The 23,942-nt window shown below is 41.1% G+C and overlaps 1 protein-coding gene across 1 annotated transcript; it reads right to left on the bottom strand.

The window, feature by feature from the left end:
* Positions 1 to 15,600: 15,600 nt before the first annotated feature.
* LOC122019247 (ethylene-responsive transcription factor ERF071-like) lies at positions 15,601 to 16,626 on the bottom strand. The gene is made up of 2 exons (XM_042576738.1): positions 16,299 to 16,626; positions 15,601 to 16,238 (listed from the first exon to the last, which is right to left on the bottom strand). Exons 1-2 carry the CDS (start codon positions 16,438 to 16,440, stop codon positions 15,712 to 15,714), a joined length of 669 nt encoding a protein of 222 aa, XP_042432672.1. The 5' UTR covers positions 16,441 to 16,626; the 3' UTR covers positions 15,601 to 15,711.
* Positions 16,627 to 23,942: the final 7,316 nt, after the last annotated feature.

Raw genomic sequence — 23,942 nt, 5'->3', positions numbered from 1 at the left:
ACCTTCGGTGTTGAGATTGCGGAGTTAATTCTTCCATTGCACTAGGCCTCTCTTCTTCATTTGATGATTTAAAATTTTTATATTTTTAAATTTATTTGATTGATTAGTAAATTGGATATTATAAATTTATTTATTTGTTTTAAGAACTTATTTATTTATTTAAAAGTTAGATAAAAAAATTTATTAATGAATATAGTTTATAAAGTTTGTCCGTGTATATTTATCAGTGAATATTGTTAAAATTTATTTAATTTAATAAATTATTCAAAATTATTTATTGAATTAAATTTCTCTATGTATTGAATAAATGGTAAATTAGAGAAAAATCCCCAATCACTTAACTTTGCATGTAATCCCTATGCCTAAAAAATTTTGTTTCCACTCCCTGCATGCAAAGTATTACTTGTTTCAACTCCCTCATGCAAATATTGTTACCTAAATTGTCCTTCAGATTTTTTAGGTACAAAAAGTCCAAAATTGAATACAAAAAGTCCAAAAACGAGTATAATTCTTCTTAAAGTCAGCACTTTATATTAAAATCGAGTATATTTTCTATCAAAATTGTCCCTCTTATTTTTTAGGTATAAAAAGTCTAAAAACAAGTATAATTCATATTAAATTCATCACTTTACACTAGAATCCAGCACTTTATACTAGAATCGAGTATATTTTCTATCGAAATTAATCCTCATAGTTTTCGAAACAAATAGTTTAAAAATGAGTATAATTCCTATTAAATTCAGCACATTAAACTAAAATCGAGTATATTTTGAGGTGAAAAAAGAATCGTACTCAATTTGATAGAAAATATACTAGATTCTAATTTAGTATAATAAATTTAAGAGGATTTATACTGATTTTTAGATTTTTTGTACCTAAAAATATCATGGGTAATTAGATAAATATGTTTGACTGGGGAGTGAAAACAAAGATTTTTATAGATGAGGACTACATGTTTATTTAAAATTTATTTGTCAATAGGGACTGTATGCAAAATTAACCTTGAATAAATATAATTAAATTTCGGCAATTTACCAAAAGGCGTACAAAGGTTAATGTATTTACCAAAAAGCGTATCACGGTTTTGTATTTACCAAAAGGCGGAGTTTACCAAAGTCAATTCCCAGATTACCCCTCTGGCTAACCTGGCAACCGCCTTTTTCAAACACATTTTTCCAAGCATCCAAGCCGAAAGTAGAATAGAAAAATAATTTGTGGTTCAGATACACGTTTTCTCACCGTCTCTCTCCCTTCATCCCTCTGTGTGGTGTTATAAACTTGAAAGAAAAAAAATATATGAACCCTGCGCTTGCCATTACTGCTCGTGGCGGTTGGCGATTGCAATAAACCAGTTAGGTTTATGGCATAATTGCGTAAGAGTTGCTAGAGGAGACGAAGGACAAATTAAGTTAAGAAGGTCAGCCGAGAAGGACAAACTTCTTGCAAGAGGGAAATTAGTAGAAGCACACATTTAAAGACTTAGACATGTATGTATGAATTTTTTTACTGTAAAATAGGGTAGTGAAGGTAAATAAAAAGTACACCATTTGTGTGTGAAGGGTGGCAGCAAAAAGTGATTTTATGGTTAATTTTGGTTGTGTGGGGAATAATATTCAATAACACCTGAATTATGATGTAATAGAAGACTTAATCGATTTAATTTATGTTAGTTTTTGAGGTAAATAGTTAAGTTTGGCTAAAAATTATTTATTTATGGTTTAGGGTTTAGTCAGTGGTGGGCCTAGTTTACAAGAAGTATCTGCTTCAAAAGTGGCCTGATATCATAGATATCAGGCCCAACGTGGGCCTGATATATATGATATCAGTCCCACCTTGGGCCTGATATCGATAATGTATTATGTGGTTAAAACTTTGCTTTTACATAAGACCCTTCCTAGTTTGAGCAAAATTACAATTTAACTACAGAAAAAGATTATGGAGTTGCAAATTTACTAAAATAGTTTGTAATTTATTTATCAGGGATGATCATATAACTGACGAAATTCTATCTGAGATATGGAATACTCTTGATGCAACTTCTAGCATTGGACATGCGGATAATGTAGGAGAAGTATCCAGAACAAATATTCCATCATCTTCACAGTATAGTTATGTGCATAACACAAATAGAAATACAAGCAGTAATTTCACATTTGATCTAAATGAAGAAGCTAGTATTCAAGAAGATGAGGTTCTAAACTCGTGTGCAACACTTGTTGATTACTATGAGCCTAGTTGGAGTGAGGAGGAAGGGTATTATAACCGAAATGGAGAGGAAATGCAATGCAATACAGATGTACAAGAATTCTTTGCTGATGATATGCAGATTGAACAATATGAAATATCTCAAGAGCAGTATAGTGACTTAGAGGAGGAGTTCCCAATAGCTGATGATCCATATATTCTAAATTCTCGATTGCTCCAAAGGCCAATTGAAGAGGCAACAGATCAGCATGAATTTTTTGTAGGACAGATATTTCAATCTCGACAAGAGTTCAAGAATCAACTTGTGAAGCATGTCATGGTTAAACATATGAGATATAACCCAGTTGACATTAGGAAAAATAAAGTAAAAGCTGTCTGCTTTAATCAACCGTGTAAGTGGAGAGTAGTTGCCAGGGGGGGATGTCGAGTTCATTGTTACGAAATATATAAAGGAACACCAATGTGACACCATTAGGGAAAGTGCTGATAATCAAGCATGCTCTTCATCCTTTGTAGCTTCTTTTGTTGAAGAGCAATTTCTTGCTAATGAACAATACAAGCCAAGTATGATTATAGCAGATATAAAAGCCAGGTTCGGAGTGACCATATCCTACAGAAAAGCTTACATAGCTCGAGAGAAAGCGATGAAGAAAGTTGTTGGAGATTATGATCAAGCATATAGAGATCTTCCATTATATCTGCGTGAGTTAAGAGTAAGGGATCCTGAAACCTATGTTGCACTACACAGTAATGGGGATAATCAGTTCCAACGATGTTTTTGGGGTTTTGGAGCTTGTAGGAGAGTATTCAGGTCTTATCTGAGTAAATTAATTGGAATTGATGTCACACACCTAAGAGGCAAATATCCGGGTGTGTTGTTGATGGCTACATCAATAGATGCTAATGACAATGTCCTCCCAGTAGCCTTTGGAATCGCTGAAGTTGAATGTGGGTCTGCATGGGAGTGGTTTCTGGATCATACGAAGAGATTCTTTAATGTTGATCTAGAGTCAATGAGTATAGTATCAGATAGACATCGTGGCATTATAGCAGCGGTTAGGAAAGTCTACCCTACTGCCCATCATGCTTTTTGTTGCCACCACATGTATTGCAATATGGTAACAGATACTGGCAGTAGGTCAGGTTTAGGGTTGTTTTGGGCAGCTGCTCGAGCAAACACAACAATACAATATGATCTCATAATGCAGTCCATGCTTGAAAAACATCCAGATGCTCATAAGTGGCTTCAGAAGATTGACCCTAAAAGATGGGCTAATGCACACTTTAGTGGGAGAAGGTACACAATGCTAACCACCAATTGTGTAGAGAGTTTAAATGCTTTGTTCAAGGAGACGCGTGAACTTCTGATAAACAGGTTAATTGATAATACCAAAAGAAAGGTAGCTCAATGGTTCTGTAACCGTAAGGAGGAAGCGTCGAAATGGTATGTAGCATTGACACCTCATGCTACCAAAGAAATGCAATCAAGGAGGGAGAAAGCTAGACGATATAAAGTCCACCCCTACTCTCAATCCGAAATGGAAGTAGAGACATGGGGTGCTTCATACATTGTTGATTTAGAGAGGAAATATTGTAACTGTGGGGAGTTTCAAATTTCAGGATTGCCTTGCTCACATGCAAATGCCGTCATAATTCACCGGAACATGGATACACTCCCATATTGTGAGCATTACTTTCATTCACATAATTGGAAAACGACATACATGGATCATATTTACCCCTGTCGAAGCAAAGAATTTTAGCCTAGGGGTGTCAACAATATTATAGTGCTATGTCTCCGTAGCCTTGTGCAGCCTGGTAGGCGAAAGAAGGCAAGGATCGAGTCAAAACATAATGGGAAGGTAAAAATCAAATGCAGCAGGTGCAAACAACTGAGCCATAATCGGAGGACCTGTAGAATGCCGCCAACCCCTGGATCTTGACTGAATTGTAAATTGGAGGAGTTGAGGCATATGTTTTGTATGAAGTACATAAATAGGTTTGTAAAACAAACAGTTGTTAAAAGTGATGTTTCTGTTATATACGTTTATGGAGTATTTAGTTTGTGTTACAGTTTTATGGTAGGTATGAGAAGTGTAAACCATCACCTGCAAGGCAGAAATAATACTTCACACCATATCTCCATTGTGTCAAATAAAAATGCGATACATTTCAATTCAACAGGAAGGGGTTCGTAATTTCAAAGTCACATTAATAGGTAGTGAAATATAGATGTGTTAAAACATGCACAAAGGGAGTGTAGTAATCCATTCCATAGGGTAGAAAAGAAAAGGTGTGCACTGTTCCGTGCCTACTGGCACGGAGCCATACTTCCTAATCCATGGTGTATAAATTATGTTTGACACCATAAATACCTTCTTCCCACCAAGACCTTCACAGGGGACTTGATTTCATGAAAATCCAAGTAGGGGAGGGCCATCAGTGGGTTTTGGTCAAAACCCACTGATGGACCTAGACACATCGGATTGGACCTATTTCAGCTCTAGTGGTATTCTGGAGTTGCAAGGACTCAGAATCTGGTGGCAAATAATTATTTAAATATTTATAGGTGCTGGGAAAAAATTTAAAATACAATCAGCCTCCGTTGGGCCTGATATGCCTGGATATCAGGCCCAACGTGGGCCTGATATGAGTGCATATCAGGCCCAACGTGGGCCTGATATCCAAGCATATCAGGCCCAAAGTGGCCTTGGTATGGTATCCTTTCTTATAAATTTATACTATCTCCCCTTTTCTATAAACTCAAAATGTTCTACCATTCTCCTTATGAAAAAATAAATGGCAACTGGCACGGAGCCATACTTCATAATCCATGGTGTATAAATTATGTTTGATACCATAAATACCATCTCCCCACCAAGACCTTCACAGGGGACTTGATTTCATGAAAATCCAAGTAGGGGAGGGCCATCAGTGGGTTTTGGTCAAAACCCACTGATGGACCTAGACACATCGGATTGGACCCATTTCAGCTCTAGTGGTATTCTGGAGTTGCAAGGACTCAGAATCTGGTGGCAAATAATTATTTAAATATTTATAGGTGCTGGGAAAAATTTAAAATACAATCAGCCTCCGTTGGGCCTGATATGCTTGGATATCAGGCCCAACGTGGGCCTGATATCCAAGCATATCAGGCCCAAAGTGAAAAAATAAATGGCAACTGGCACGGAGCCATACTTCGTAATCCATGGTGTATAAATTATGTTTGACACCATAAATACCATCTCCCCAGCAAGACCTTTACAGGGGACTTGATTTCATGAAAATCCAAGTAGGGGAGGCCCATCAGTGGGTTTTGGTCAAAACCCACTGATGGACCTAGACACCTGTGATTGGACCCATTTCAGTTCTAGTGGTTTTACGGAGTTGCAAGGACTCAGAATCTGGTGGCAAATAATTATTTAAATATCTATAGGTGCTGGAAAAAATTTAAAATACAATCAGCCTCCGTTGGGCCTGATATCCAAGCATATCAGGCCCAACGTGGGGGCTGATAATATAAAAAGTATTATTTCAAAATAATATTAAATAATCTTACACATAAATCGAGGCGATTAAAAAAAATAAAATAATGAGATATCAGACCCAAGTTTCAATTTGCAAAAGCGCACACTGTCCTGCTTTATCTGTCATGGGAAGAAGCTCAATTTTACAAAGGTAGATGTGGGACTGATTCTTGGCCTACCCGACAATGGAGATATAGTTCATCTCGATTTAAATGAGGCTTCAAGCGCACTGTAAATGGAGTTTTTCCGAGAATCGGATTGTTCTGCCAAACATTTAGAGAAACTGATTAGGAAGTCTAGATCAAACGACAAGCTGTACTGTCAGCTTTTTATCCTGTATTTTTTTACAACTGTTCTGTTTTGTGGGAGTAGCAGTGTTCTCAGAATACCTGTGCTCTCGCTAATTGACTGTGTAGATGATTTTGACAACTTAGCTAGGTTTAACTGGTGCAATGCAGTATACAGTTTCATGGCTCAACAATTAGATTCCATTGGATTGGAGCTTACATTAAGACCAAAACCACAGGTTGCTGATGCAACGCCCAAGGCCCCATTGCTAAAGGGATTTCCAAATATTTTAGCTGTAAGTCCGATTACATATATAGCAAGATATGTGTAAAGATTATGAATTATTTTTATAATCATATTGTAGGTATGGGTGTGTGAGCACATTAGCATTATTGATCCAGACCATCCAGAAAAATTGCCAAGAATACTACGATGGAGGTGACCTAACTATCATGTTAACACAGTAAAAAAAATGATAGACCGTGTAACTGCAGATAAAATTTTAGTAGATTTAATTCCGACAGAATCAGAGTTTAATTTACTACCAAACCGGCCTCAGCCATCTGAGTATCTTGAGTTGGTTGGCCAAGGATCTTTACATCAAGCCGATGAAGGCCAACTCCAGTGTGACGATACCGTAGATTGTAGTTTGTGCAAGGAAAAGGATAACAAAATTGAGAGTTTAAAGCAAGAATTACATAAAGCTTCTCAAAGTTTGGAGGAAGCTAATAAAAACCTGACAACGGTGATAGAAGAAAAGGATAGTCTAGTAGCAGCAAAGGATATTGTGATTGCTGATATGGAAGCTATGCTTAAAGAAAAGGATCAACAAATAAGTGAACTGCATAAAGAACGGGATACGAGTGGCAACAAGGCTGACATTATAAATTCTGACGTGGATAACAGAATTTTAACTGTAAAAGACAAAATCATAGCCGATGCCGAAAATAAGATTAAAGAGCTCCAACAAGTCATACAAAGCATATCAGGGGAGCCAAGAGCATCAGAAGACATAGACCTAGCATCAGAAGGCATAAACCCTAATCTGCCTATAATTTCAACTAATTTTCGGGTAGGCCCCAAAAGAAAGAGAACCCAGAGAAGGTTGATATCCCAATGCACCAAAAAAAAAAGGCAAACAGGTTGTTCTTAGTGTCAAACCAGATGCTCCTGCACCATCAAAGACAGAAAATACAAGTTCATCACAGATAGAAACACAATGTCATGAAATTAACAAGGTCAAAATCAAAATATTGAAGGTACGGTCGAGAGTAGGTAAGTTGTTATTTTATAATCCTTAATGACATAGTATTATTTTAATTATCTCAACAAGCGAAAACATTTTTTAAAAAGAGCAAAGATGATGTGATAGTCGATGCATTGTTGAAGCTCAGTCAGTTAAGGTAACGTAGTTTCCAACCTAAATTCTTAACCCACATGTCAACAAAGGATTATTATTGGAGTTTAATGATATTTTTTTTATTTTTAATTTATTAAATACCATTGACTGTATACTTGTGTGTAGGGTGACGGTGCAACCAATATGGGCAAATGATAATTTCTCCTTAGATATGCAATCTTTTATGACAATATTTGATTGGACACAATATACCAATGGGGATTGCATAAATGTTTATTGGAATATTCTTGCTAATGAAGCCAAACACTCTAACTCACCATACCACCCATCCATATTTTGTGGGGTTGGATTCCCAGTATGTCCCTTATCTCATTGTAAATTGTTTACATTATATATTGGATGCAGTCACCATAATAGCTCTATTATTTACATAGGACTTGCTCGGAATGATGCACGTGGATGCATTGAAACAAACTGCAAAAATTGATGACGACAAGGACATTAGATATATTTTTTGTCCTCTACATAACCAAGATGATCATTGGCATCTAATGGTCATGGACCTGGAGGAACGACAAATAATTCATTATAACTCTCTTGGCACACAGAAAATTACACTTCTGTTTTTAATCAAAGTGTAAGTAACAAATTTCTTATATCCAATAATCATTGTTTATGTATTAATTATTATGGTTTGATATTTGTAGGTGTTGTTTTTTAAGGAGTTGAACTGGTCATACTATCACATATGACATAAAGGTTTAGAACCATTCTCCGGGAGAGAGTATAAAACGATGCAAGTTATTGGCCCCACACAAAGTAAATCGTAAGTATTAGTGTATGTTCCATAATAATTCTATTTGCCTTGTTTATGATGGATTGTGCATTTGTTTTGTAGGTTGGATTGTGCTTTTTTTATAATGCGCTATGCAGAGAGTTTGATGTTCCGGAGATCTACAGACTTTGTACAAGATGATATGAGAGCTTATAGATTTAGACTTGAACACAAAATCATGTCTGACAAAAACTTTAAACTATAGAAATAGTGAACAATTGTAATAATTTATTCTAGTAATGATTTACTGTTTGTGTAACTAAAATTTATGGTGAATAAAATTATTGTAAATTAAATTTATAAGAAAGGATACCATACCAAGGCCACTTTGGGCCTGATATGCTTGGATATCAGGCCCACGTTGGGCCTGATGTCCACTCATATCAGGCCCACGTTGGGCCTGATATCCAAGCATATCAGGCCCAACGGCGGCTGATTGTATTTTAAATTTTTCCCAGCACCTATAAATATTTAAATAATTATTTGCCACCAGATTCTGAGTCATTGCAACTCCAGAATACCACTAGAGCTGAAATGGGTCCAATCCGATGTGTCTAGGTCCATCAGTGGGTTTTGACCAAAACCCACTGATAGCCCTCCCCTACTTGGATTTTCATGAAATCAAGTCCTCAGTGAAGGTCTTGGTGGGGAGATGGTATTTATGCTGTCAAACATAATTTATACACCATGGATTACGAAATATGGCTCCGTGCCAGTTGGCACGGAACAGTGCCAAGGCCACTTTGGGCCTGCTATGCTTGGATATCAGGCCCACGTTGGGCCTGATATCCAAGCATATCAGGCCCAACGGAGGCTGATTATATTTTAAATTTTTCCCAGCACCTATAAATATTTAAATAATTATTTGCCACCAGATTCTGAGTCCTTGCAACCACTAGAGCTGAAATGGGTCCAATCCGATGTGTCTAGGTCTATCAGTGGGTTTTGACCAAAACCCACTGATGGCCCTCCCCTACTTGGATTTTCATGAAATCAAGTCCCCTGTGAAGGTCTTGGTGGGGAGATGGTATTTATGGTGTCAAACATAATTTATACACCATGGATTACGAAGTATGGCTTCGTGCCAGTTGGCACGGAACAGTGCACACCTTTTCTTTGTCTACCCTATGGAAGGTAACTATCAGGCCCACGTTGGGCCTGATATCCAAGCATATCAGGCCCAACGGAGGCTGATTGTATTTTAAATTTTTCCCAGCACTTATAAATATTTAAATAATTATTTGCCACCAGATTCTGAGTCCTTGCAACTCCAGAATACCACTAGAGCTGAAATGGGTCCAATCCGATGTGTCTAGGTCCATCAGTGGGTTGTGACCAAAACCCACTGATGGCCCTCCCCTACTTGGATTTTCATGAAATCAAGTCCCCTTGAAGGTCTTGGTGGGGAGATGATATTTATGGTGTCAAACATAATTTATACACCATGGATTACGAAGTATGGCTCCATGCCAGTTGGCAAGGAACAGTGCCAAGGCCACTTTGGGCTTGATATGCTTGGATATCAGGCCCACGTTGAGCCTGATATGCACTCATATCAGGCCCACATTGGGCCTGATATCCAAGCATATCAGGCCCAACGGAGGCTGATTGTATTTTAAATTTTTCCCAGCACCTATAAATATTTAAATAATTATTTGCCACCAGATTCTGAGTCCTTGCAACTCCAGAATACCACTAGAGCTGAAATGAGTCCAATCCGATGTGTCTAGGTCTATCAGTGGGTTTTGACCAAAACCCACTGATGGCCCTCCCATACTTGGATTTTCATGAAATCAAGTCCCCTGTGAAGGTCTTGGTGGGGAGATGGTATTTATGGTGTCAAACATAATTTATACACCATGGATTACGAAGTATGGCTCCATGCCAGTTGGCACGGAACAGTGCCAAGGCCACTTTGGGCTTGATATGCTTGGATATCAGGCCCACGTTGGGCCTGATATGCACTCATATCAGGCCCACGTTGGGCCTGATATCCAAGCATATCAGGCCCAACGGCGGCTGATTGTATTTTAAATTTTTCCCAGCACCTATAAATATTTAAATAATTATTTGCCACCAGATTCTGAGTCCTTGCAACTCCAGAATACCACTAGAGCTGAAATGGGTCCGATCCGATGTGTCTAGGTCCATAAGTGGGTTTTGACCAAAACCCACTGATGGCCCTCCCCTATTTGGATTTTCATGAAATCAAGTCCCCTGTGAAGGTCTTGGTGGGGAGATGGTATTTATGGTGTCAAACATAATTTTCTCCCAGCACCTTTAGAAGCATATCAGGCCCAACGGAGGCTGATTGTATTTTAATTTTCTCCCAGCACCTTTAGAAATTTAAATAATGATTTGCCACCAGATATGGAGTCCGTGAAACTCCAGAATACCACTAGAACTAAAATTGGTCCAATCCGAGGTGTCTAGGTCCATCAGTGGGTTTTGACCAAAACCCACTAATGCCCCTCCCCTACTTGGATATAATTGAAATCAATTCCCTTGTGAAGGTCTTGGTGGGGATATAGTATATATGGTGTAAAACATAATTTATACACTATGGATTAGAAGGTATGGCTCCGTGCCAGTTGGCACGGAACAATGCACAACTTTTCTTTTCTACAGTATGGAAAGTGACGTTTAAAATTGATGTTATTTTATTATTTTGATCAAGCCCCTGTTAGCATGCTTGGAGTTTATATTAGGGGGAGAAAGAATAATGTTTTATTAATTGATACTCATATCAGGCCCACGTTGGGCCTGATATCCAAGCATATCAGGCCCAACGAAGGCTGATTTTATATTGTTTTTCCCCAGCACACACACACACACACACACACACACACACACACACACACACACACACATATATATATATATATAATGATTTGCCACCATCTTCTGAGTCCTTGCAACTCCAGAATACCACCAGAGCTAAAATGGGTCCAATCAGAGGTGTCAAGGTCCATCAGTGGGTTTTGACCAAAACCCACATATGGCCCTCCCCTACTTGGTTCTACCTGAAATCATGTTCCCTGTGAAGTTCTAACTGGGAAGATGGTATATCTGGTGTCAAAACGTATTTATACCCCATTTCTAATAAGGTATTGCTCCGTGGGAGTTGCACGGAACCTAGTGACGTGCTCTTGAAACCGACTGTTGGTCCGAGCCTATTTGATTTTTTAAACAATCCCAACCGTTACCATGTTTTCAGTTTTGAGAAGATAGAAATGATGTGCATTACAACTTATATACATTGTCTCTTTCCATTGATAAGCACCAGCATTGCATTTTGTATATTGTGATTTATATTTGACTAATCACTATGCAATATTATTAATATTCCAGTGACAGTTTCTAATCTTCTCATACACTACATACCATCGTATTATACAACAAAGACTACATACAAAAATATTAAAAGTCCTACACTACGTAATAAGTGCATTTACATTCTATACAAGTTTTTGCCTTACAAGACTGGATATTTAATCCAATGATTGAAAATATTTATCCCTCAAAATTGCTACCATTACATCAATTCTAATCTTTTTCATGTCTCCTTGTTTGAAGTCCATCTTCATATCATATAGGAGACATCGAATGTATTGCATCACAAAGAAGCCACAATGTAAAGAACAACAACATTTTAATTGTCAATATTTTTTTATCAATTATTTATATTCACACGTTGTGCTCGATTTACCTTGCTTGTTGTTGTGGACATTCAATTGTGCGAGAGACCCATCTATCAAACGGATAATGCCTTTCCAAGTTTGGATGAATAGCAGCAACGTGCTCACGACTATATAATTTAAAATCTGATACCTGAAGATTGAAGAGGAAATTTCCATTTTCCATCAACTACCATTTATATTAAAATACAAACCTACACATTATTATTAGATGCTCACCGCTGCTTCAAATTCATATTTGTATTTACTTCCACTTGCAAGAGAATTGTACTGATTGAACGTCATTGATTTGGTGTCCACCACCAGCAAGTGGAAGTGTGCATTATCACTGCACAAAGGTATAAATATATACCTTACCTCTTCATCTTGTCTATCCGTCTTTATCATGTGTTGGAAGGCAAACTTACTTGACGATTTCATTAATGACTACAAATATGCAAAGTCATACATACATAACCAACTAATAAAAAGAATTCTATTTTTTACTATAATCAAATCAATTCCTTACTGTGAAGAATGTTGAACAATATATTGACTTGTTGTATGTGCTTCCAGACAGGAATGCCCCCTAAATAAAATTTTACAATACGTGTCGATTACATCCCCTCTTGTCAACATTTCTCCATTCACACCAGATAAAAGGGAATACAAATTTAAACAAAAGGGTGGTTCCTCCCAAACTATATCATTTGTAAACCTACAAAGTAAACAAATCACAGATTATTTTTACAAATTTCTTTTTGATAACCTTAGCCCAAATATGTAATCAGATAAGCATATATTATACTTTACTATTCAACTATTTAATTTACATACTTTATTTCCTCCAAGGCTTTTAACAAGTACGTCACCTCTTCGTCTTGTTTTTTTTTTCTTGGAAGACTTAAATTGCTTCTTCACATACTATGCATACAAACAAAAAAGGCAATTAGATAATCCATTATATCTAACAAATTGCAAAGAAATTTGCATATATCGTCTTACAGCAATTGCTTGTTTCCTCATTTTGTCATATTTGGCAAACATTTCTACATCCTTGTCTGCCTCTTCATCAGATTTGTCTTCCATCATTTGTACAATATTAATTTCTTCTTCCATTTCATCCAAACCTATTTTTCCTTTCCCCTTGCCCACAACAACATATTCTTTGACAAATTTTTTTCCTTCTCCTATACTTGTAACTTTTTCCGCAGGCTCACTTATATGTATATTTCTACGCTGCCTCTTAGGTAAAGTTTTGAGCCACAATAGACTATCAATTGGAGTATCCCTGTAATCATAGCGACTTCTGTCACGTCCTTTCCTACTTCTTGTTGTAACACCTACAGGTTCAATTTGAGGATCGTCTACAGGCTCGCTATATTGAGATTCCATGTTTTTTTTTTCAACTATTTTAAGTAACTCTTTCACCCTCTCCTTCAATTGCATGTTCCCCATTGTTAGCTCTTTATTTATGTTTGCTTGAATAATGCAATTACAACAATCCTTATTAATCTGCCTTCCTCCTACACTCACTTCAATTTGTGATGCCTCCATTGCATGTGGACTGTCATCAACGCCAGCAAGGTTCTCAACCAATGATCTTTCATCTTGGTTAGGGATTAGGTCAATCACAACCTGTAAGAATATTAAACCACATGTTAAAACCATACTTTTTAACCAAACTATAGTCAAAGTATTCTAAATTTACCTCTTCAGATGAAACTTGGTTAATCATTTCTCTCACCTTACTAATATGTGAAGGAATATTCCTCCACTTATTTATTCTGGCTCCTTTTATTTTGTATGGTTTTTGGATTGGAACATGCTCCAAAAACCATGCCTGATTCACCATGACAAGGGTTAACTATTTTATAATTGTTCACAAAAGATTAAAAATTTTCACACAAATTAAACACTTACTGCCAAAAGACCAGCAAATCCCTTTAGGTAAGGGAGGTTGGTGTTAGCATGTTTTGTCTCAGTTGATGAAAATATGTCCCCAATCTTAGGTAATTGTGGAGCCATAAATTCATGGATTGCTTCAACCCAGTTGAATCTATCAAGATTCTCAAAATCATCTACTATATCTATAAGACTTAACGGGACCTTATATGTACTAGAAGAAAATAAGACACAAACAAATATATACAAAATATAGAATTTGCAAAATAATAAAACATCATCTTCGCCTTCAACGCGATTGTCATAAAATTTAAGCAACTCCTCAATTCTTGATCTAGTAGCTTCTTTTTTGTTTGAGAAGTAAGTTAGAAAAAGGTCACTGGATGCTTTAGCTGAATCAATCGGAATTGAAGCTCCTCGGTTTGCAATACCGAGAAGCAATAAAACGTCTCCTCTTGTGAAGCAAACCGGAACACCTGACCAAGTTAAATTATTATTAGACTTCTACCAACACATACAAAAGTATTAGGAACACCGTGGACATGATACAATGTCATATCAAGCACTAATACTCCATCGTATCAGGCCCACGTTGGGCCTGATAAGATGCCGTATCAGGCCCACGTTGGGCCTGATACGATGCCGTATCAGGCCCACGTTTAACAAAAGCTTAAATTTTACCATACAACTACTTTGTAATTAAAATACAAATTTATAAATTGTACCTGAGAATCTAAAGGTTTGACTACTTGAATCCCAATTTTCAAATATATTTACCAAAATCCCACGGATGTGCTGCATATCTTCTATGTCCAAAAAAATACGAAAAGGTGACTGTTTGATCAGCACTATGTGTCGGTCATGTAAAATAACACCGCCTCCATGCGTTCCTTTTTTCGTGGATGGTTGAAAAAAACTTTTAAAGTGACCGAGGACATTGTTCCAATGCAGTTTCTGTCCAACATCAACTGAACCCTATACTTTATAAAAATAAAAAAATTTAAATCATACTAGTTCAGCTTCTCAATATCACAGAGTTTGTAAAATGATAACCTTTACAGCTAATTGATGTGGAGAGGATGATGATTCACCCGATCGACGTCTTTGCGCCATTATGATACTAGCTGATTAATGTAATGTAAACCCTAGAATCCTTCACTGATGGCTCACGAACACTCATGGTTTTTAATTAAACTGAAATGCTAGCTAGATGGCGCTTGAGAAAAACTCGAACTGATGGCTCACGAACACTAAACTAGGGTTTCACAAGACCGAGCTGCACTCGCATGTCACGAAGGAGGGAGGTACCCTAATGATCGTTTTTTTTTTAATATCTAAGTTTTTTAAAAATGTGGTTCGGATGCCTGGGAAATGATGACTGATCAGAGGTGTTGGTTGGCGGTAGGGTTATATTCGGTAATATATATCATTTACCTGTACCTTTTGGTAAATATAAAATCATGATGCGCTTTTTGATAAATATATTAACTGTAGTACGTCTTTTGATAAATTATCGATTAAATTTTATAAGCTAAATAACATATTTGCTCACGAACTGGCAGCCTTACGCATTCGGCAAGAGTCGGTTATCGGGACGAGCCAAATTGCTTGTTTAATGACGAAATACAAAAGTGGTTGAAACGTCAAAGCGTCATCGATGGCCTTCATCGAGGGGCTTGAAATTCCCATAAGATCCTTATTAACGTAAATGAATTGCTATTTTCCCGAGGAATGGAATTAATTGGCTTTGGACTAATACTAGTTAAAAATAAATTAAAAATAATAATTATAATAACAACTTGATGGACATAAATCGATAATTCCTCCCGAAAGCAATAAATCACGAATAATTAATTAAGCACAATTTCAGAGATTAAACAACAACTACAACCGGAGGATCGCTAGAGGTGAGATTCAAAGGTCGTCGGGGGTAGGAAAAAGAACGTCGTCGTCGAAGCTCCAAAGCATCTCCATGCCCGGCGCGGTCACCGGATTACAGGCCCCCGTCCCCTGTTCCGCAGCCGGCGCCGTGCATGCTCCTCCGCCATCCATGTAAGGGATCCCGAAGAAGTTCATGTACGACTCGTAGGCCATCAGCTCCTCCGACAGCCTCCTGACATCTGCGTCCTCTTCTGCGGCCGGCGTGGCCAATTTCTCTTGAGGGTCAGGCTCGGCGACGAGGCGGTCGCCGACGGGGTCGGAGCGGTGGCAGTGCTCGAGCTCGTCGGGCTGGATCTCGTTGGGGAAGTTGACCTTGGCCTTCTTGCCGCGGATGCGGTGGGCCTCGCGGTCGTAGGCGCGGGCGGCCTCCTCGGCGGTGGCGAAGGTGCCGAGCCAAACCCGCACGCCCTTCACCGGGTCGCGGATCTCCGCCGCCCACTTCCCCCACGGCCGCTGCCGGATCCCGCGGTATAAGTTCTTGCGCTCGCGCTTCCGAGGAACTGTGAACTCGAATTGTCAACATGCGTAGTGCTGAAACAGAGAGCCGGAGATGGACGCACCTTTTATAGGAGGGGCAGAGCAGGGCCAGAGGTCGGAGGCGGAGAGGATATCGTCGGAATCGGCGGCGCCGGAAGCATTGTGGGGGTGGCGATGGCGCTGGCGGGAAGGGATGAAGTCGGAGATGATCGCGCCGCCACACATCGTCGATATTGTTGCTCAATTAATTATATCTTCTTACTTGAAGAGAGTAGTGATCAGCGGTAGAAAGGGACTCATGATCCATTTATATACATAGAAAAGGACTCATGATCACGTGAAACGGAAACTGCGATGAGAACGAGACCGAGGGCGAGGGATGGGAGTGGCACACGGAATTGTATATATTGGCGCCGCTGTTTATGTGGCGGTGGACAACGTCCGGCGGTGGAAGTGCTGGGTATGCAGACATTTGACTTTCTTTTTGACCAGATGTTAACAGCTAAGCGCAATGCAGCGGCGGCGCTGACATGGGCGAAGGTTGATTCCCTATTTCATCTCCGTTTGACCAGGGAAGTCTACTTTCGCGGAGGTTTCCAATGCCACCGTGGAGGAACGCGGCTCTCTCGTCTCTCATGAATTTTATAGATAATGATCTTCTCAAAATTAATTATTGTTCGCTCGTGCCCATCGCATCCGACCCAAGGTCATCATGAGAGAAATAAACCACAGCATCCTGAGCTAGTATGTGGCATGTGGGGTGAGTTGCACAGGGACCGAGGATTTACGCCCCGACTACCCTGAGTTTTGACCCCGCATCCCACCACATACCAACTCGGATGACCTGTGGGGTCAATTATTATCGTGATCATAGATATATGGACAAAACATCTAAATTTGCATCCAATAATCCGTTTCAACATAGATCGACCAAGTCTTAAATATCATTATTATTATCTAAAGTATTCATTTCTTTTTTATGATCAGAATAAGATATGATCTCATACATAGTTGCAAGAATAGAGATAGAATCAAGTGAAATAATAAAAGAATAAAAGAAAGAAGATAAACAGTTAGTAGGGTAAAAATATTATCATTTATCTTTGTGTAATGTAATAGCAAAATCATTTACTTAGCATATTTAAAGTCAAGAGATAGACAAGCAAGGAAGCTCATACGAAAAGATAATAGTTGTCATCCAAATTTATTTTTTTTAAAATTATTTAATATTTAAATATAATTTCTCAAACAACTAAATATATGCTTATATAAACAATAAACCCTCATATTCAAATAAAGGAAAAAATTATAACATATAAAGTTAGAAAATAAATTCTGACGAAAAAGAAAAAACTCATAATCATAAAATCTCTAAACAAATTCAAAATCTAAAAATAAAAAAAATAAAAAATACTAATAATAATAATAAAAATCTTCAGATCCTTCTACACAAATCATACTATTGAAAGAACGCATTATCGAGTTTAGAGTAATTTCAAATGATAGCCCAAGAGGAAAATTATCTAACACCAAATCTGTAAAATTTACAGTACTTGTTAGACTTTGGGAATCCTCGTTGATATGTTGACAAGCACGCATGACATTGTAGATGCTATTCTTGTCCCTCAAGCACTTCTCATATTCTCTCATAGCTACAACATAATCCTTGATGACAATGAGAAATCTGGATTTCTTATCGATGAGGTCTTCGATATTTGAAGTGTCGTTCCTTTCCAGGGAGAATGCTTCTCTTAGGAACTTAGCAAAGTCGACCATCGAGTAGTCGTTAGGGGTGTGCTCAGGGTCGATGTTGAGCTCCTTGTGCGAGTCACTACAAAACTAATCAGGTTTACCAATAGAATATTATTCCGTCGGTAATCTCCGAAAAAATCTAATTTTCGTCGGTAATCTCTGACAGAAATTAGATTCTGTTGGCAATCCTTTTATCTTAATAGTTTCCATCATTTTACCAATGGAAATTTAATTCCATCAGAAAATATTACCCATGAAATTAAATTTCCGTCGGTAAAATCAGAATATTATCGACAGAAATTTAATTCCGTCAGTAATATATTCCGACGGAATTAAATTTCTGTTGATAAAATGATAGAAACTATTTATTATCAGGGAAAAAATAGGATTACCGACGGAATATAATTTCCATCGGAGATTACTGACGGAAATTATATTCCGTCGGTAATCCTGAAATAAAATATACTGCAAAAATATTAGGATTCCGTTGGTAATTACAGACGGAAATTAGATTCCGTTGGCAATTCCAAAAATAAAATTAGGGCACTGACCCTTCTCCTCTCGCGCACTCGGTTTTCTCCTCTCCGGCGATTCCGACGTGATCTCTCCTCTTTGGCGATTCCGACGCGATCTCTTCTCTCCGGTGATCTTCAGGTAAGTTCTCTCCGGTGATCTCTTCTCGCCGGTCGCCAGCCACACGCTTGTGGTTGTGTCGGCCGCTAGCAAGCGGCCGACCGCTGGCTACTAGCAAGATGCCAACGATTGTGCCCGCAAGCTGCTAGCAAGCGGTTGGCAGCTGTGTCGCGCGCTTGCAAGCGAACGGGAGCTGTGTCGAGCGCTTGCAAGCGGCCGACGGCTGTGTCGACCACTAGCAAGTGACCGCGTGATTGTACCGGCCGACGACTGTGTTGGCTGCCAGCAAGTGGTCAACGGCTGTGCCGGAAATAGGCCTTATGTAGCTGGAAGAATGAGGATACTACAGTTCAATGAGTATAAATATATGTCTAATTTTATGAGATTGTTCTTTTGATGTTTGAGATTTTATTTCTTGGTTGTTAATATTGATTATCTAACAAACTACACAATAAGGAGGGGCTCCATCCCACTGCCACGGTGGAGGTCAACGAAGGTCAGAGTCACGGCAATTAAAGTCCCAATATCATTGGTCAGTCGGGCAAGTGGTTCCAGTGACCGAGATACGAAGAGGCCCGACCCGACAGCATCACTGGCTCGGCTACTAGCTGAGCACCCGACGCTCAACATAGGAATGAACGCCAAGTGTCTGCAGAAGCAAGTCGAGCGGCTTCCCTGCTCGGCCTTACATCAATACTCAGAACAGCGGAGTAGGGTCATGGCCGAGCAGACCATACAATGCCACTACAGCCGAGTGATTATCCCGTTCAATCAAGGTACACGTATAGAAGCTAGACATTGGAAGTATCAGCCGGGCGACTATCCTGCTCGGCCAAGTAATAGATTCGTCATCCAGACAACGCTTTGGTCGAGCGGTCATCCCGCTCGGCCCAGCAACGGGCGACGTCACAAGGGACTCTCAACCGAGCGACCATTCCGTTCGCCCAAGCAACAGACACAGTAGGATGTCCCTCGACATCCTTTTGGGAGTTAGTGTCGTCGACGAGCGACATGATCAGACAGAGGATTGTACGACGGAAGCTTCCACTATTACTTCAGAGATATGTTCGGCCCGTTAAGGTACTGTGTCAGGGATACTTTCCTGACATACCTCTTCAAGGGAAGCTTGGGATCGTGTGGCCGCTTTAAAAAGCGTGCACACACGCTACATGAGCCCTATAGAAAGGGGGGGTCCAGGCATTGAGGGAGGTATGCTTTTCTCGCGATCTCTATAGTTACGCTACAATTTCCTCTATTTCTTGCCTCGCCGGAGACTGACTTGAGCGTCGGAGGGCCATTTCCGAGGATCCTTTCCCTGGCTCGGCACTGACGTTGCTTGTTTTGCAGGCAAGTGTGGAGTCCTTCGGAGGTTAGTAGAAGCGCCACATCCCCAGCATCCACTTCCCCGACTTTTGGATAGGATCATATTTGACATCGTCTGTGGGAATGTCACCTGAATCCGAACCGAGGAAATGGAAGACGCTAGACGGCTAGCCATCGTGACATTCACGCAAGAGGAGTTGGAGATGCTCGTGCAAGCACGGGCAGGAAAAATTATGGAGCAGCAACAACAGCAAGCAATAGCCGATCGGCCAGCACGACAACTGACAACCTCAGCGGTCGATCGACGAGCGGGGCAGGAAGACCGAGCGGAGCATCTCTCCGTATGGGGGCAGAACAAAAGGCTGATCGGCACCCAAGGGGAAGCGCCGCCTGCGCCGATCCCCTTCCACCGAGCTCTGTTCCAAACCCCCTCGGAGATAGCCCAAGTGCATCAGGAGTGGAGATCATCTTCTGACGAGGCACCCGTTCGGGACACGCAGAAAGGAAAAATGCCCCGAAGCGCTGCGTCCCCTGAATAGATCAACAGACAGTTCTCAGAGGAGATCTTACAAGACCTTCTGCCTCGACACTACACCCCATTGACGATCGGGATGTACAACGGAACGACCGATCCAGATGATCATCTGGATCGGTTCGACAATGAGGCTACGCTGCACCAGTACACGGACGGAGTAAAGTGCATAGTCTTTCTCATTACTCTCTCCGGATCGACGCAGCGGTGGTTCAGAAGGTTGTCGGACGACTCAGTATGAAGTTTCAAAGACTTTCGAACCGCCTTCCACCACCACTTCGTTAGCAGTCGACGCTATCAAAAGACAAGCGTCAGCCTCTTCGCCTTGAAACAAGGGTCCAAGGAAGCGCTCAGAGCGTACATCCAGTGCTTCAACCAGGTGGCCATGGATATCCCCTCGTTCTCGTCGAGACCATGATAAATGCCTTCACCCAGGGGCTCACCGAAGGGGACTTCTTTCGGTCGCTCATAAGGAAGCCACCCCGGGACTTCGACCACATGTTGAAATATGCCAACGAATACATCAACGTGGAGGAGACCCAATCATCTAGAAGGAAGGAGGCGTCAACCGAGCATTCGGCATTGGCCGAGCGTCGACCGGCTAGCAGCCATATGCCGCTCAAAGGACCTAGGGCTGAAGGAGTATGACTACATCAAGAAACCAGGACACATGCCGTACAAGACGTGGCATCTGGTCGACCTAAGGCGCCCAAGCGCAAGGTATGAACGTCCATATTTTGCTCGTTTCACCAGTCGACAATGCACAACACACGGGATTACCGAGGACTGACGCCAATCATCAACCAACCAACCCCAAGGGGATATCACCGTCGCTCCCCATCTCCCGATCGGCGGGATCGTCGTCGCTCAACCGAGCGGCGAGAAGAGAGAAGGGAGCATGAGCGCTATCATCATCAGCGGAGGGAGGAAACTGAGCCCTCCAGGATCCCGGCTGAGCGGAACAGGTCGTCTGCCCGAGAAGAGGAAAATAGAAACAATGGCTACTAGGGAGAGATATGCATGATTGTTGGAGAGCCGACTGACAGAGACTCCAACCGGGCCAAAAAATCATACGCTCGACGGTTGGAGATCCACGCCGTCCGTTGCAGCAAGGAGAAGGCCGAAGGGCCTCAGATCGATTTCGTCCCCAACGATCTGGAAGGGGTCGAAATCCCCCATAATGATGCCTTGATCATCCGAGCGGTGATCGCTAACTACACCATCCATCAGACCTTCATTGACACAGGGAGTTTAGTAAATATAATTTTCAAGAAGACGTTTGATCAGCTGCAAATAGACCGCATCGAACTACTGCACATGGCGACCCCGCTTTATGGGTTCACAGGCAATAAAGTCTTGCCAATTAACCAGGCAAGATTAGCTATCTTGCTGGGAGAAGAGACGTTGAGGAGGACTCGGACCGCCAACTTCATAGTTGTGGATGCACCATTGGCCTACAATGTTATCTTGGGACGACCGACCCTCAATGAGTTCTGAACGATAATATCCACGTACTACCAGAAGATAAAATTCTCAATGGACGACCAGGTGGGCGAAGTCAAGGGCGACCAACTAGCCGCTCGGCGATGCTATGTGGAGATAGTCAAGTCCGATGCCAAAGCAGCAAGGAAGGCTCCACGGCTAGAGGTAAACGCTATTACCGAAAACCTCCCACCTTGGTATACGAGGAAAAGGAGGAGGTGTAAATCCACCGGAACCGGTCAGAAGCCACGACTTTTGTGGCTGCCGACCTAGAGGAGAAGCAGAAGGAGGAGTTGATCACTTGTCTCAGGAAAAACCATGATGTGTTTGCATGGTCGACGCACGAGCTGCCCGGCATCTCCCCAAGCGTGACTCAGAATGAGCTACATGTCCGACCGGACGCCTGTCCGGTAAAGCACTGCAAGAAGGATTTTAGCGCCAAGCAGAACTTGATCATCCGGGCGAAGGTAGAAAAGATGTTGCAGGCCAGACATGTGCGGGAAGTTCAGTTCCCGAGCTGGCTCGCCAACGCCGTCCTTGTCTCCAAGCTGAGCAACAAATGGTGAGTCTACATCAACTTCCGTGATCTAAATAAGGCATGCCCGAAGGACTTCTACCCGCTACCTCAAATCGACCAGATGGTGGACTCCACCGTGGGATGCGAGCTGATCTGCATGCTAGATGCCTACCTAGACTGGTCAACAGCCGGGTGCAGATCGGGCTGAGTCCGAAGATATAAAGAACACCCTCAGGCAGCAGCTTGTGGATGTGGTACTTCTGATTAGCCAACATAGAAGCTACGTGAAGATAATCTGATAAACTCTTATATCGCTTCAGGTCGAGCTGAGGCGCCACTTCAAATTGCCAATGGGTCGCAAATTCTGGCTACTCAGGGAGACGCAGGAAGAAGAAGTATTCCTTCCAGTGTTTATTAGATGTCGACATTTTGTCAAAGAAAACTAGGCCGACCCGAGATTGAACCCGAGACTGAAAGAGGAAGGTCCCCGACTCGGATTGTTTGGGGTAATAAAAGTAGTGGAAGACTCGTGTAAGGAGAGGAATGTCGTGCAGCCAGAACAAGATGATGACATTGCACAACAGATGAAAGGAGTTCGGCACGAGTTGAGGAAGAGAGATGCGGAAGTATTTACGAACGATGATGATAAAAGGATGGTGGGGAATCGTAGACCGACGATAAAGTGATCTCGGAATAGATAGATGGTGTTAGTCGAGGGATTATTGGGTCGATCGGACGGAGAAGGTAAAATGATCTCATGCCTAGGGGAAGTTCAAAGGTATTCCTCAGAGCCTCCGCGTCGCCCGCATCGGACCGGAACTCCATGGTGGTATACTAGAGTTCGAGAACGACAACCGACGACTCTGAAGAACTCGCCATGGCAAAAATGAAGGCAAGAACAGTGAAAGAAATGCGATCGAAAGAGAGAAAAGACCATTGGAAGGTCACCAGGAATGAGGAGAGGTCGGAGATCGAAAGCGAATAAGGAGGGAAGGAAGCTTACAGGATGAGGATCGTCGGAGCAGGAATGGAGAAATGGTCGAAGAAGATGAGCCAAAGGCCACCGGAGGAAGAGAATGAAGGATTGCCAGAGGACGACATGCACAGGATCGCCGAAGAACACATGGCGCAAGAGCACGAAGGTCGGGAATGCAGTAGCAAAGGCGTGAAGAAGGCAATGAGGTGGCGAGCTCATATACCTGGGCTCGGCCGACCGGAGCCATCCGATCTAGGTCATGAAAACCGAGGACAAGTGCTTGTAGTTGAATTTAAACTGTCAAATATCGCCATCAATGCCTATCATGTCAGGTGTGCGGTGGCTGCGAGCATGACACGTGGCATGCTATCACGGGTTGGCAATTAAGGCCGGCATGGGAACCTGCTCTGCCTTAATGAAAGGGTATTTGCACGCATTCCAAGATATTTGGAGGACGTCAACTGAGCCCCCGCTCGCCCGAGACTACCCGAGGAAAAAAATTCTACAAGTAC

The sequence above is a fragment of the Zingiber officinale genome, chromosome 1A (genome assembly GCF_018446385.1).
Source record: "Zingiber officinale cultivar Zhangliang chromosome 1A, Zo_v1.1, whole genome shotgun sequence".
In the NCBI taxonomy this organism is placed as follows: domain Eukaryota; kingdom Viridiplantae; phylum Streptophyta; class Magnoliopsida; order Zingiberales; family Zingiberaceae; genus Zingiber; species Zingiber officinale.
The sequence above is the reverse complement of the archived record's forward strand: the minus strand, read 5'-3'. Positions and strand labels throughout refer to the sequence as shown.

Bases quoted from the DNA above. Each gene is read 5' to 3' on its own strand.
- LOC122019247 (XM_042576738.1), bottom strand. From the start codon at position 16,440: ATGTGTGGCGGCGCGATCATCTCCGACTTCATCCCTTCCCGCCAGCGC. The intron at 16,239-16,298 runs GTGCGTCCATCT...TCGAGTTCACAG, and splicing joins CTCTGCCCCTCCTATAAAAG to TTCCTCGGAAGCGCGAGCGC.